The 12,326-nt window shown below is 43.0% G+C and overlaps 1 protein-coding gene across 1 annotated transcript in view; it reads right to left on the bottom strand.

Annotated features, from left to right (window-relative positions):
* The window catches only part of LOC144768023 (alpha-2-macroglobulin-like protein 1), a 304,226-nt gene that overhangs the window by 105,341 nt on the left and 186,559 nt on the right, over positions 1 to 12,326 (bottom strand). The window contains exons 18-19 of the mRNA XM_078651421.1: positions 11,377 to 11,536; positions 3,782 to 4,007 (exon numbers count right to left, since the gene is read on the bottom strand). Of these exons, the coding sequence (XP_078507547.1) occupies positions 3,782 to 4,007; positions 11,377 to 11,536 (386 nt within the window). The remainder of the gene's footprint in view (positions 1 to 3,781; positions 4,008 to 11,376; positions 11,537 to 12,326) is intronic.

Below are 12,326 nucleotides of genomic sequence, written 5' to 3'. Positions count from 1 at the left end.
TTTCAACTCCACTGCACCTTCCTCCTGGCATCTGAAGACAAAGACCATGACTGGCAAGCCGTGGAGGGTGAACAACCTTTACAACGAAACTTTTACAACGCACTACCATTACAACGCGGTCATTACAACGCAAACCATTACAACGCATTGTGCTGGGGGGCGCTCTAGGATAGCGAATAAGTTTAATTTTCTATCCAACACCTTCCCTAGTGTCCACGGGGACTGGAGTTGGAATAGAAAATTAAACTTTTCACTATCGAGCACCTCTAAGCGCTATGCGTTGTAAAGGTTTGCGATGTAAAAACCGCGTTGTAAAGGCAGGCGTTGTAATTGCCTGCGTTGTAACGTCATACATCCACCGTGGAGGAACGAGCAAAAAGCAAGAGTTGCACCCAAACACGTCTTAATGCTGACATTTTTTTGCAACTTAATGTAAAGATTGGGCAGACACTTCTCAGCCAGTGTGCCAAGATATATGGGGTCTTACACTTTGTGATGCAGGGTTGGGGGTATATTCTGCCACCTGACATTGCCAGGTTAATGACGCCAAACCTTGATCTTTTGCAAGCCTACCCGAAGACACTGCCTTTGCCATGCTTTGAAGGAGGGAGTAGAGCAATTGCTCAGGAGGGCCCTGGAGTTGCCATTTCAAGAGGTAGATGCTGCCAAGAAGAAGAAGTGTGAAGGAGCAGAATTTAGAACCAAAACCATCTGCTGTGCCACAGGGAATGACAATAATGTCCTGTCAGATGGTGAAGCCTGAAAGTCATGTGATATCCCCACAGTCAGAGCTGAAGCCTCTGTGCCATCTGTAAAGGGTGCCTTGGAACTTTACTCTGTATTAGTGCTAAACAGACGATCAAGTGCCTAGAAGAAGGGGTGAGGAGTTGGCCTTACGGCTAGGGCGGTCAACCTCGAATCTGAGAATCTGGGTTCGAGTCTTGGCAAGGATGCTGAACATCCTGTGATTCTGGGCAAGTCACTTAATCTCCCCGTGCATAACAAAAAATAAATGCGTCCTCATGTAATGCAACTGGTGCTATGTAAAGCGCTCTGATACCCGATTCGGGTCAAGTTCGCGCTATATAAAACTCAGTAAAAAAAAAAAGCATTAGGGTGCTAAAGAATCCTGACCACATCCTGAAGTCCTTTCTGAAGAACCAGAGTACTTGTAGAAGTACTGTGCTGAGGACAAAGGACAGCTAAAGGCCATTTGGCCTCCCGGTGACTCATCCCATCTACCCCAAGAGGATCAAGGAGTTTTTGTGCTAGATTACAACTGATGTCTGTCTGGAACAACATAGGTCCCTTCTGACAAACCACAGAAGTGAATGCTGTGAAATAATTTAATAAGTTCTGTTATCTGTGTACTGTGTGTGAATAGTAAAGTACTTCCTCTTTTTTTTAAAACAAAGCTCTGACTACACATTGATTTGTTAAGTACTATTGGATAGTTTGAGTTCTGAGTCTCTACCCCCACACCACCTCCCTGAGTACATCTTGGACTGCTAGACCTTGCTACCGTGAAGGTCAAGTTCTCAATGGATGTACCCGGGGCTTTAGACCCTCATGGCTGAGTAGTGCACTTACAATTCCCTGACTGATTGATTTGGTGCTCAGTTTTGGGCTCAATAGTATAGTTAAGACCAAAGGCTGTGATCTTCACAATTTGAGCCCCATTGATCCTGATTGATCTAGGATTCATTAACCTTTTCCCACAAGTGGACTTCTGTACACACACTGCCTTGTAATGTCTGCATCTGTAGTTCACTTACCATGAACTCATTTCATTGCTCAAATGATTGAGTATCTCCAATGTATAAATACATAACCAACCAGACCACTAATGTGGTATGCATTGCATGTTGCGATGTACACACTCCTGTGAGAGCGGCTACCGATTCGTCAATACAATAAATATAAATGAGGTTGCTTAAATAATCTTTAAAAGGACCTATTAGAGGTGCACCACAGAAATATCTTTCTTTTCTTTAGCTGTGTCAATGACTAAGAAACTTCTATTTTGGGGTACTTGAGATAAACCACAGAACAAATTAAAAGCTGGATTTCAGTGACTGAAGGGAGAGATATATTTAGAAGCAAGCAACCGTCTAGGATCTGGTAAAAGTTATATCACTTCCTACATCTGTTCCACAACACATTTCAGGATTAGGAGAGCAATAATAATATATAATAATAATAATACTATGATGAATTGTTTTCATTTTGCATAGAGGCTGCCTCCACTATGTTGCAGTTTCTAAAGCAATGCAATAAAGAATGCTTTCTTACTTGCATTGCAATTCAAAGTCAAGGGCTCTTTACTGAGCTCACAAATATTGAAGAACTTCCCCTAAATGCAGGATTTAAATGGCATAATCAGCAGTCTGACTCTACTGAGGTGTTAGTGAAAAGGTAAGGGGTGTGGGGTGATGGGTGATGGGTGACGCCATCTTTTGGATAAAATACTGCTCTTTGTGCCTCATTACAGGTGCCCTTTTAATTCCAATGGGCCCAGCAATGGGAGTTACCAGCCGCATAGAAATTACATATTCCATAGTAAGTCACCAGCCCCAGACAGTTACCAAGAGACTTCAGCTCTTCAAAGCAGGTGAAGTCTCAAGATAAAACACAAGGGGGGAATGATGAGTGACTATTGAAATTGGAACCTCGATTACTGTTTCCAGCGGCCAGGGCAGCTGACTTCGGAGCACAGGGTTCACGGTTCGATCCCCGGCGGCAGCTTAGCTCAGCACCATGTGACTCTGGGCAATAGCTCACTTAATTTCCACGACGGCCCCCAGCGCCTTGAGACCCGTAAGGGTGAGTAGTTTGCGCTTTACAAAGACAGATATTTAGTAATTCCTTCAATCATACCCTGGGGTCAGCAGCGGATAGCATGACACCCAAGATATACAGCCAAGGACACACCAGCTGGCATAGCCAGCCATGCTGTGCACTACTGTTATCCTCTGAGTAGAAGAGCCCAGCAGTACCATCAAGTCACAGGTCTTGGAGCAGACAGTAACACCATCCTGACCTGAAGCTATCAGTGCAAAACACATTTATTGAGACACAAAGACAGAAGCGCTGAGGATAACCATCAGTCAATTGGGCAAGCAGTACACAACACACCAATCAAGGTCTGAGTTTAGTAGCACACAACACCGTGAGTGGCAAACATCCTTTACATCGCGGTGATTACACCGCAAGGCATTTACAACGCTGCCATTACAATGCAAGTGTTACATCGACTTGCGCTGGATGGCGCTATAACCTAAGGAATAGTAAGATTTACTATTCTGACACCTTCCCTACTGTACGTAGACTGGTGTTGGAATAGTAAATCTTACTACGCCTAAGTCCAGCGCCCTGCAGCGCAAGTCGTTGTAACGACTTACGTTGTAAAAACTGCGATGTTACATACCGCGATCATTTTAATCGCGTTGTAACATCACACATTCCTATGAGCCATTCGTGGGAGGGTAATGCACAGAACTGCCATTGAGCCCGCGAGCCGGAGGTGCACAGCTCTACCATTAAACTTTGGGCTTAGCAGCAGATAACACTGCCATCAATTCAACAGCGAGCACCACAGGTTTAGTAATCAATGGAGTAGCCAGGATGCCTTTGATGTGCATCCGCCACCGTAAATTCTCACAAATAGCTTTTTAAACCGTGAGAGCATTAGCGATTCTGGTGAACCCCTTCCATAGTCTACCATGCCCTCTTTCTGCAGAAGACACCGGCCCATTCAGCCTCCCGCAGAAGCCCCGCATACCATGATGGTGTGCTCCAGGTAGTTGAAGACGTTGGCCACCACACTGAATGTCTCCCCGTAGATGACAGAGTAGGGCAGCGTCAGCTGAATGGAGAGCGGCTTGTAGACTTTGATGCTTTTAGGCGGTGAGAGGCTGAAGGCCATGTCAGCCAGACAGATCATTGTTGCCGTATATTCAGCAATTCCATCTGGTGCAATCAGAGGCAGCTCTGCTAGGCCAGTTGAGCTGTATGGGAGAAAAAGTTTTATGGTTTTAACATCTACAATAACATAAAGATCACACTTTGACCATCACATCCTAGGGGAATTAACCTCTCCTTTTACCATACTCTTAGTCTCCACTGAAAATTGCTAAAGCAACCAGAACTACATGTCCCACTCCACAACTTTCACAATGACAAATTTCTCAGTTATCATATTGCTACTGAAGTGAATAGAGGGCACATTTGCAGGATGTTTATTGTCATAACCCTTTCTTAGCATATTCAGCTCTTCCAACTAACAAATTCTATCCCAAGGGAGACTGGAAACTGCCATCATCAGAGAAGGGGGAAGGTTGGGGTAAGAAAGAAACAAAGAAAAGGAGAAAAATGAATAATTCAGCAAGAGAACACATCTCAGGAGATTGTAAACATATTTATGTGATATTAAATTAAAATTAGCCATAGCTCAAGGGACTAATTTTCTTAAACAATAACCATCATAAAATACAACAATGTATTTGCAAGATGGTAGGAACTCATGGTCATTTCTGAAAGCACAGAAAATATTTAATCAAATGTAAATAACATTTGCAAGTGAAGATGCATGCTGTCCTCTGGAATTGCCATCTCTTAGAAGCCTAAGTGGTGCCATTTGCAGCCAATTTGTATTTCCAGTGTAATGTGCTTGCCCATTAACTTGGACAGTAACAGTAATAGTCATGGTTAAGCTGGTGAGCATGCATCATAGTCAAAAAGTGATTCAAACTTAAACCAGTTTTGTGAATCTGTGGAATGGAGAGGTCCTAGTTACCTTATTTACATTTTTTATATAGCATAGGCTTACTTTGAAATGTCAAACAGAGAAGACTGTACAGAAAATACCAGGATATAAAACATGGGGTGAGATCCATAGAGCATTACAGGTTGTAGTGTCTGGCCAAGACTGGAATAGAGAAGCAAAGCTGTGATGGGTAGTACTGTGAACCACCAAAAAAAGTAATGGGCTTTCAAATTACAACAACATCTAACAAGCATTGGCAAAGTCAACTGATCGTTTTAATGTGCCAACGCATATAAGCACAGGCAATAATAAAGGCTCTATAAATGTGTTACAAGCCTAAATGCTGTTTATGACATTGACCTCTGCAATTATGGCATTTCGAATTTTGCGTAAAACGTGGAAAAACGATTCTATATAACATTCACCTAAAGGTGAAGCATGGAATGGGACAAACAGTGTAATGAATGAGTGAACTTTCCAGATGTAAACTAATTCCTTATGCTTTGTAAAGGAAGTACTTCCTGGATACGTGAATGATGCACCAAATAGCCAATAGCATTAGGTGAGAATAAATTGTCTCTATGCAGAGCTAATGCTCACTCTATGCCTAGTTTAAAGAATTGCTATCAATATGTCTGCGAACTGCTGCTCTGTTAAGCCAGACCTAAAAATTCACCTATTTCCCACAAATCACAGGAATCATCAAATGGGAAGCACTTATAACACTCCAATGATAGCCTTCAGATTTAGATAGAAGACACTCTAGGGGCTATTCAGAGTGGTAAACTTGTGCAAGAGTAAATCTATATGTGTAAGTTTCCTTTTACACTGTGAGTAACTTTACTACTTTTGGGTATTCACCATTTACGTGTGCAAAGTTATTCAAAAGTGTAGAATTACATGTTCCCATTCCATGAATTCAGAAGTGGAGCATACTTTACGAAGGTAAAAATGACTACTAGTAACTTTTTACATGTATGTGGAGGTCTCCACCACCAGGGCAGAGATCTTCCTCTGGTAAAGTTTAGGAAACGTTTAAGAGTTTATTCAACTTTAAAAAAGGGATTATTATTTTAAATTACTTATTAATGTAAATTAACTCAGAATATTCATTTTAAATCTCTAACACATTTAAAAAAAATGCTATAGCATATTTAATTATTTTTACAGCATTTTATTAAATGTAAATAATGTTCTTAAGATGAACATTTAAAAAATCCCACCTCAAGTTTAATATGTATGTTTATTTTTATTTCGTTGGTAAAATTATTGAAAGTTATGTACAGAATTAATTAAATCATATTTAATTATATTTTAATATTTAACATAAAAGTACTTACATATAAAAACAATTAATATATTTTACAATAAACTGATAATTATATTTCACATATATAATTTAACATTAAATTACATTTATTCATAAATTTTAGATGTTAAAATAATTTTACTTGAAATGGCATTAGTTTATATGGAGTTGTATTCTAAGTCCCTACCTTGATTTTTTTCTGTGGATTGGTACTGCACTACCAATAGTTGGGCTTGTGATGTTGGTCTTACTCCAGGTCTGAGCTAGAGTACATTTATGACTGTTTTATGTCCTGTTTGGCAATTGTAACTGTAGAAGTGCAGTTTGTGAATATCAGGTAGGTTACTCTTTTGTGGGGATGTGCATGTCCTTCCCTAAACCCCGCCCTAAACTTCCCCATTTTTTAGCCACTCCCCCATGTTGCTCTGACATTCCCTATTACACCGTATACATACCTGTGTGGAGAGCTCTGCATTCGGGTGTAGATATCCATGGTTAAACGATTGGAGAGGCAGAGGCGTTGACCTCGGTGTGTAGGTTGATTAGCAGCATTTTGTAGTACATTAGTAGTACTTCTGTAGTCCTACTAATGCACTACAAAATGCTGTTTGTGAATAGAGCCCATGATGTATGGAGTATGGGATGCATTGGGGCAGAGGGTAATAAAAATGACCATAACAAATATGGCAGCTGAAGAGTACTGGCTGGCAGAAAGGAAACACTTGAGACAAATACAGCTACATTTGGTCAAATGGCAAGGAGACACTTACTAGGCACTTGACAAAGAACACTGCAGACAAAAATGCTGGCCAACAATGAATACATTTGAGAATCTCAAATGCATCCAAAAAATTGTAATGCATAACGATGATGACTGCTGTATGCTCAAGTCTGCCTACAAATTGATTTGGGCATAAAGAAGTAAGCTCCCCACTCTGAGTTTCTGGGTAAATCGCATTCGGGCACAATTAGCACTCTGCACCTAAATCGAGATCGAAACTTGTGAAGTAAACTGCACTTTTTCCTTGAACAAATTTAGCTAGGGCCTACCTGGTGGAATTTGTGTGAGGAAAAGACAGCACATATCGACGTGAGCAGTTTGCAATGTTGGAAAACAGGCAGTAAGTAGCTCAGTGCATGATTGTTCTTGAAAACCCCATCAGAGGTCACTTTGTTTTAACCCACATAAAAATGTATCAATATATATCACCCACGTTTACATTTTCTTTGTGGTTTGCATCACAGTTAGCAGTAAATAATTCAAAACACTTTTTGTTCAATCCAGGTGTCTTTAGGAATCTGACAAGGGGTGTATGGGGTGCATCTTTGGGAGAAAGGGTGGAGGGCAGATGGTGGACCCGCTCCACAATTTCACCTCTCGAGTGACTGCACCTTTTCCGTCTTGGCCATCATGTTTCTAATGGAGGTGGGTGAGTTCAAGGCCTAGTGACAGATATATTCACCCATGCAATGGCTTTCAAGTTGTGCAACACACTGGTAGTAAAGCCCATGGCAGGGCTCACATATGATGTTAATTTGGGAGCTGGCAGACCAACAGTCAGAAACTGTGGACGCCAGGGGTTCACGAGGGATGGAAACTCCCTGGCACCATGAACGTGGTTGCAGTTGCGACAGACACCAAGTTGGTCTCTAAGTCCTGAAAGCACCTTCTTTACTCGCCCATAGCATCAGCAACAATCTTCTTCTCCTCACCAGTTCCCCCCACCAATGCTCAAGGTGTTGCAATGTCTGTCTGATTCTTTATGGTTCAGGAATGATTCAGTGTTTTTACCTACTCCTTTCTCTAAGACTTTGTTGCACTTTCTCTTCTCTTTTTTTATAAGATATGTTCTAGAGTTCACCTCTTCACTGAGCATTGTCAACTGGAGCACAACATCACCAAATGTTTGGAGACTCAACAAGTGGTTTAAGTCAGTGAATAATGACTACAAAACAAAAGCTTAGAAAACAGGAAACACCCCAGTTATGGTGGTACGCTAATCTTAACTCCCAGCCCCCCCCTTTCCAACTTTATATCCAGACACAATTCTTACACAGATACACACACACACATACAAAATGCCACATTAAGTCACCTATGTCAGTAATGTTTACAATTCAACAGACTCTTAGAAAATGCTCCAACCTGAAACACAAGCATACAAATTCGAAACTACAAATATACAGAATGTGTTATGATAAGCACTTAATAATGTGAAACACCACCATCATACAAAGAAACCTATGCAACGTATTGTCAATAATACATAGACTAACTAAATAACAATACAGGCAGATCAGAAATTACATTATTATTTTAACTCAAAGAACCTAATGCCAGATGTGTAAGAAAGTGTAAAAAAATACCCTAGAGTAGCGTAGATATATGTTTTATTTTCAACACAAAAGGTGCCCAAAACAAGATGCTAGCCAAAGTGTAAAAGTTACAGGCGAAATAAAATAAAAAGCTGAGTAGATTACAGCAATATTTTGCAAAGAAGTCACCCCATATAAGATGCCAGCTGTCTAACAATCTGTAGCTCTGCAGCAGGTTCTTGCTAAGGTATTGTATTATTTGCTCAGAAGAGAATTAAAAAAAACATTCATATTCTGTAAAAAGAAAAACGATGGGGCTAATTTACAAGTTCCTTGCACCACCGGTGCATCACTTTTAACCCCTTCGCCGTGGGGCTAATACCCCTGTGGTGCGGGGGGAGGGGGGCCGCGCGCTGCGCCGCGGTGCTCATGACGAGCTCAGCTCGTCATGCAGCACAGTGGAGCTGTGCTCATGATGAGCTGAGCTCGTCACAACTCCGCCCACTCAATGGAACGTCCCGCACAGGAGGGGAATTATCCCCGTGTGGGCGTTCCGCGACAGTTATTACGAGCTCAGCTCATCATGAGCACAGCTCCACTGTGCCTCATGACGAGCTGAGCTCATCATAAGCGCCGAAGGAGTTAAAATGGAAAAAAGTGATCTGCCAAAGGCACAAGGGACTTTAAAATAAGCACCTCATTACAATGGCGGTCGGATGAGCATCCGACCACCATCGCAGCGGGCTTGAGACCGCTCGACAAGTAGTCAGTGGTCCCTCTCACCATATTTTGATAAGACTGTCGTGTTGGCAGTCGGAAATTGCATTTTTCTACTGTGGCTTGTGCTGCAGCCCAGAAAAGGGCCGCAGCACAAGCCGCAGTAGAAAAAGACATGTTTTCAAACATCCATGTGCCAGCACCACAGTGCATGGATGTTTGGGGAGCACCACATGTGCCCTCCTGGCCACTTAGCAGTGGTCCATGGGGGCCGAGGGCCCTGCTTGCGGCCCCCAAAGACCTTTCCTTCAGCCATTTTTATGGTGGTGAAACCAACATGAAAAGGCTGTGGGAAATGGACATCCTAATCCCTACAGCGGTGCGTGCGCAGACAACGCCTCCATTGTGGGGACTAATGTCCGACCGCCTCCCGAACAGACTCCTTGAGACTGTTGGAGGCAGCGTTCTCTCTCTCAGAACGCATCAGTCTGGCCTGCTACATTGTAATGCAAAGGTCAGACTGAAGGCCAAGATGTTAGTGGGACTCCCACCGGCAGCCTGTCGGTGGTAGTCCCACCACCATCAAAATGAGGCCCACTGTTTGTGGAGGGATTAGTGTTATGATGCAAAAAATGTAAACGCTGAAATTTACTATTATGGCGAGCAACAAAAAATACGTCCCCCCTCAAATGCACTACTTATACCCAACCCATGAGGTCAGCAATTACATCATCAATAACATTAAGGTGCTCTTGGGTCCAGAGGCACAGAGCACAGGCTGTGGTGAAAGGTTAAGGACTCTGCCCAGAACACTAGGGGCATAGCCACAGGAGGAGGACAGTGAGCAGGGAAGGAGCGTTGAGCTTTGGCCTTGAGTCTCTGCCCTACACTTCACTAGAATCAGCCAAAGAAAGAGGGTATTTTATTTTCAGGGCTAGAGCCCAAGCCTGGAACTGCACCCAGGCACCTCTGGATCTAGTAAGAAGTCATTTCCAGTGGATGTTGGGAGTAGGAATGCTAAGTGCAGAGCCAATGTGCAAGGCCAGGCCCTGCACCAGAGTCCAATAGGCACAGCTGGAAGCTATAGTCAGTGGCCGCTAGAGGTAGTGGTGATCAACAAAGGACCTGGCCATGATCCCACAGGGGTTGTATGATGTTACAACGCATGCCGTTGCACCGCAAATCTTTACCCCGACTTGCTGTCGGGGTGCGTTGGATGTTGGAAAACTTTAATTTACTATTCCAACTCCAGTGTGTGCAACATTAGGGAAGGTGTTGGAGTTAAATCCACCACCTTCTATCCCCTGCTGCACACCTTTCGCATTGCAACAGCATGCAGGGTAATTACATGCGCTGTAACACTTGCGGTGTAACGGCTGTTTCCCCTCGCAGGTTGCTGGTCTCTGTGGACGTTGACACTGGCCTCAGCACCCTATTTCTCAGTTATCAGCCAGTCCTTGCTCCTGCAGTCTGAGGTTGGGCCCTGTTGATTCTGCAATATAGGAGGGTTGACTGCCTTTTTTGATGCGGTTAATACAAATAAGAGTGACATATATTATGTCAGCGAATATGTCATTGATAATATTTATAATGTCATCTGTGACAACATGTGTGAGGTTATCAGCAACGTGTTGGGGAAGTTATGGATGTACTGCGTGCCGCAACTAGTGAGTTTCAGGGTTTTAAGCTCTGCATCGTAACCATATTTAGGAAATCTTCAATGGTTGTTAGTGAAAAAATGTTTTATTCTGATTAAATAACTGTATCTTCCATTTAACAAATGTCCTGGCAATGGTCAAAGTAATTTGCTGTTTATTAAATTCAAATTATCCCCTATCTTTGCAGAAAACCCTCATGTGAACCAGCCACATAGCACTCAAATATTTAGCTTCAGCACAAATATTTATTGCCCGACAATCAGTTATGGGTATGCGAAAGGCAGTGCTGTGACGTCTCGTGCCTACTTCTTTAGATATGGGCAAAAGCTAGAAGGAACGTGCGCGGGCATACACAGGGCACGCAAAAAAAGACACGGGGAGCTGTTTTCTTCGGAGAGTTACACACCGGGCCAACTAAGTATTCAGAGGCTACCCATTTGGAGTTAAACGTTTTTAATGGTAAAGTGCCCACTCTAAACTGGAAATACAGCTTCCTGCCCATTGTGGATTATTAGGAACAGACACATTAATTGAAAAGGGGTAAATCACCTACTTAATCATCTGTTTGCAACATATTTTTATTGCAATAGTTAATAGTTGTAGAAACATACTTCAAATTGAGCAGACCCCAAAACCAGGTCTCTTGGAAGTCTCTGCGAACATCCTTCTTCTCCGCCATGTTTGCGGGACTGGTGGCATAAAAGTCATCCGGTTCCTCCTCGTCGAGTGTGCCAATAACAGGACCATGGTGAGGAAGATTCACAGCCTCTCCTATAGACAGAGATGGGTGGAAGAAGAAATTAGGGGGCAATGGACAGCAAGAGAGGACCATCAATGAAAGAGTCCACACACACCTACATCAGCATTTCCAGTTTGGGCTCTACTGTCATCACAGGAACAAGGCTGAAGAGGATACTTCTGGTGAACGCTTGCCCTGCAACTGAAGGAAAAGAGGAGTCCCAAGCACTGTTTGCTGATGCTCCTCCCTCTGGACAGCACTGCTCTGACCTGATGCCCCTCGATGTTGTTTGAAAGAAAATATGAACTGAGTGGTAACCTGGTGTCCGAGACACTGTTTCGTATCTCTCTGTCCAGACCCCTGGTCTCTTCAAGCACAAACACATTGCCCAAGCATTGTTTGTGCACACTTTCATGCTCTTCGCCAAACCAATGATGCCCTCCAGCTCCCCACCACCTGTCTTGCCTCTGTGCCAGCATGGCACAACATCCGAAGAGTCTTAATGTCACTCTTTCCTTTGTGGAAGCTATGGGGCAATGCTGCCGGGAGTGAAGGTCACGCATCTCTATTCAGATGCAATCATACAACACAACACCCCTACCTTGGTGTTAAGATCACTCTTACCTATGTGCAAACAATGGTTCCATGTCCTGCACGGTGTTAAGATCACTCTTACCTATGCTCAAGCAATGGATCACTGTCCCGCATGGTGTCACTCTTACCTATGTGCAAACAATAGTTCAATGTCCGGTATGGTGTTAAAATCACTCTTACCTATGTGCAAACAATGGCTCAATGTCCCACAGGGTGTTAAGATCACTC

Source organism: Lissotriton helveticus, chromosome 7 (assembly GCF_964261635.1).
Source record: "Lissotriton helveticus chromosome 7, aLisHel1.1, whole genome shotgun sequence".
NCBI lineage: Eukaryota > Metazoa > Chordata > Amphibia > Caudata > Salamandridae > Lissotriton > Lissotriton helveticus.
The sequence above is the reverse complement of the archived record's forward strand: the minus strand, read 5'-3'. Positions and strand labels throughout refer to the sequence as shown.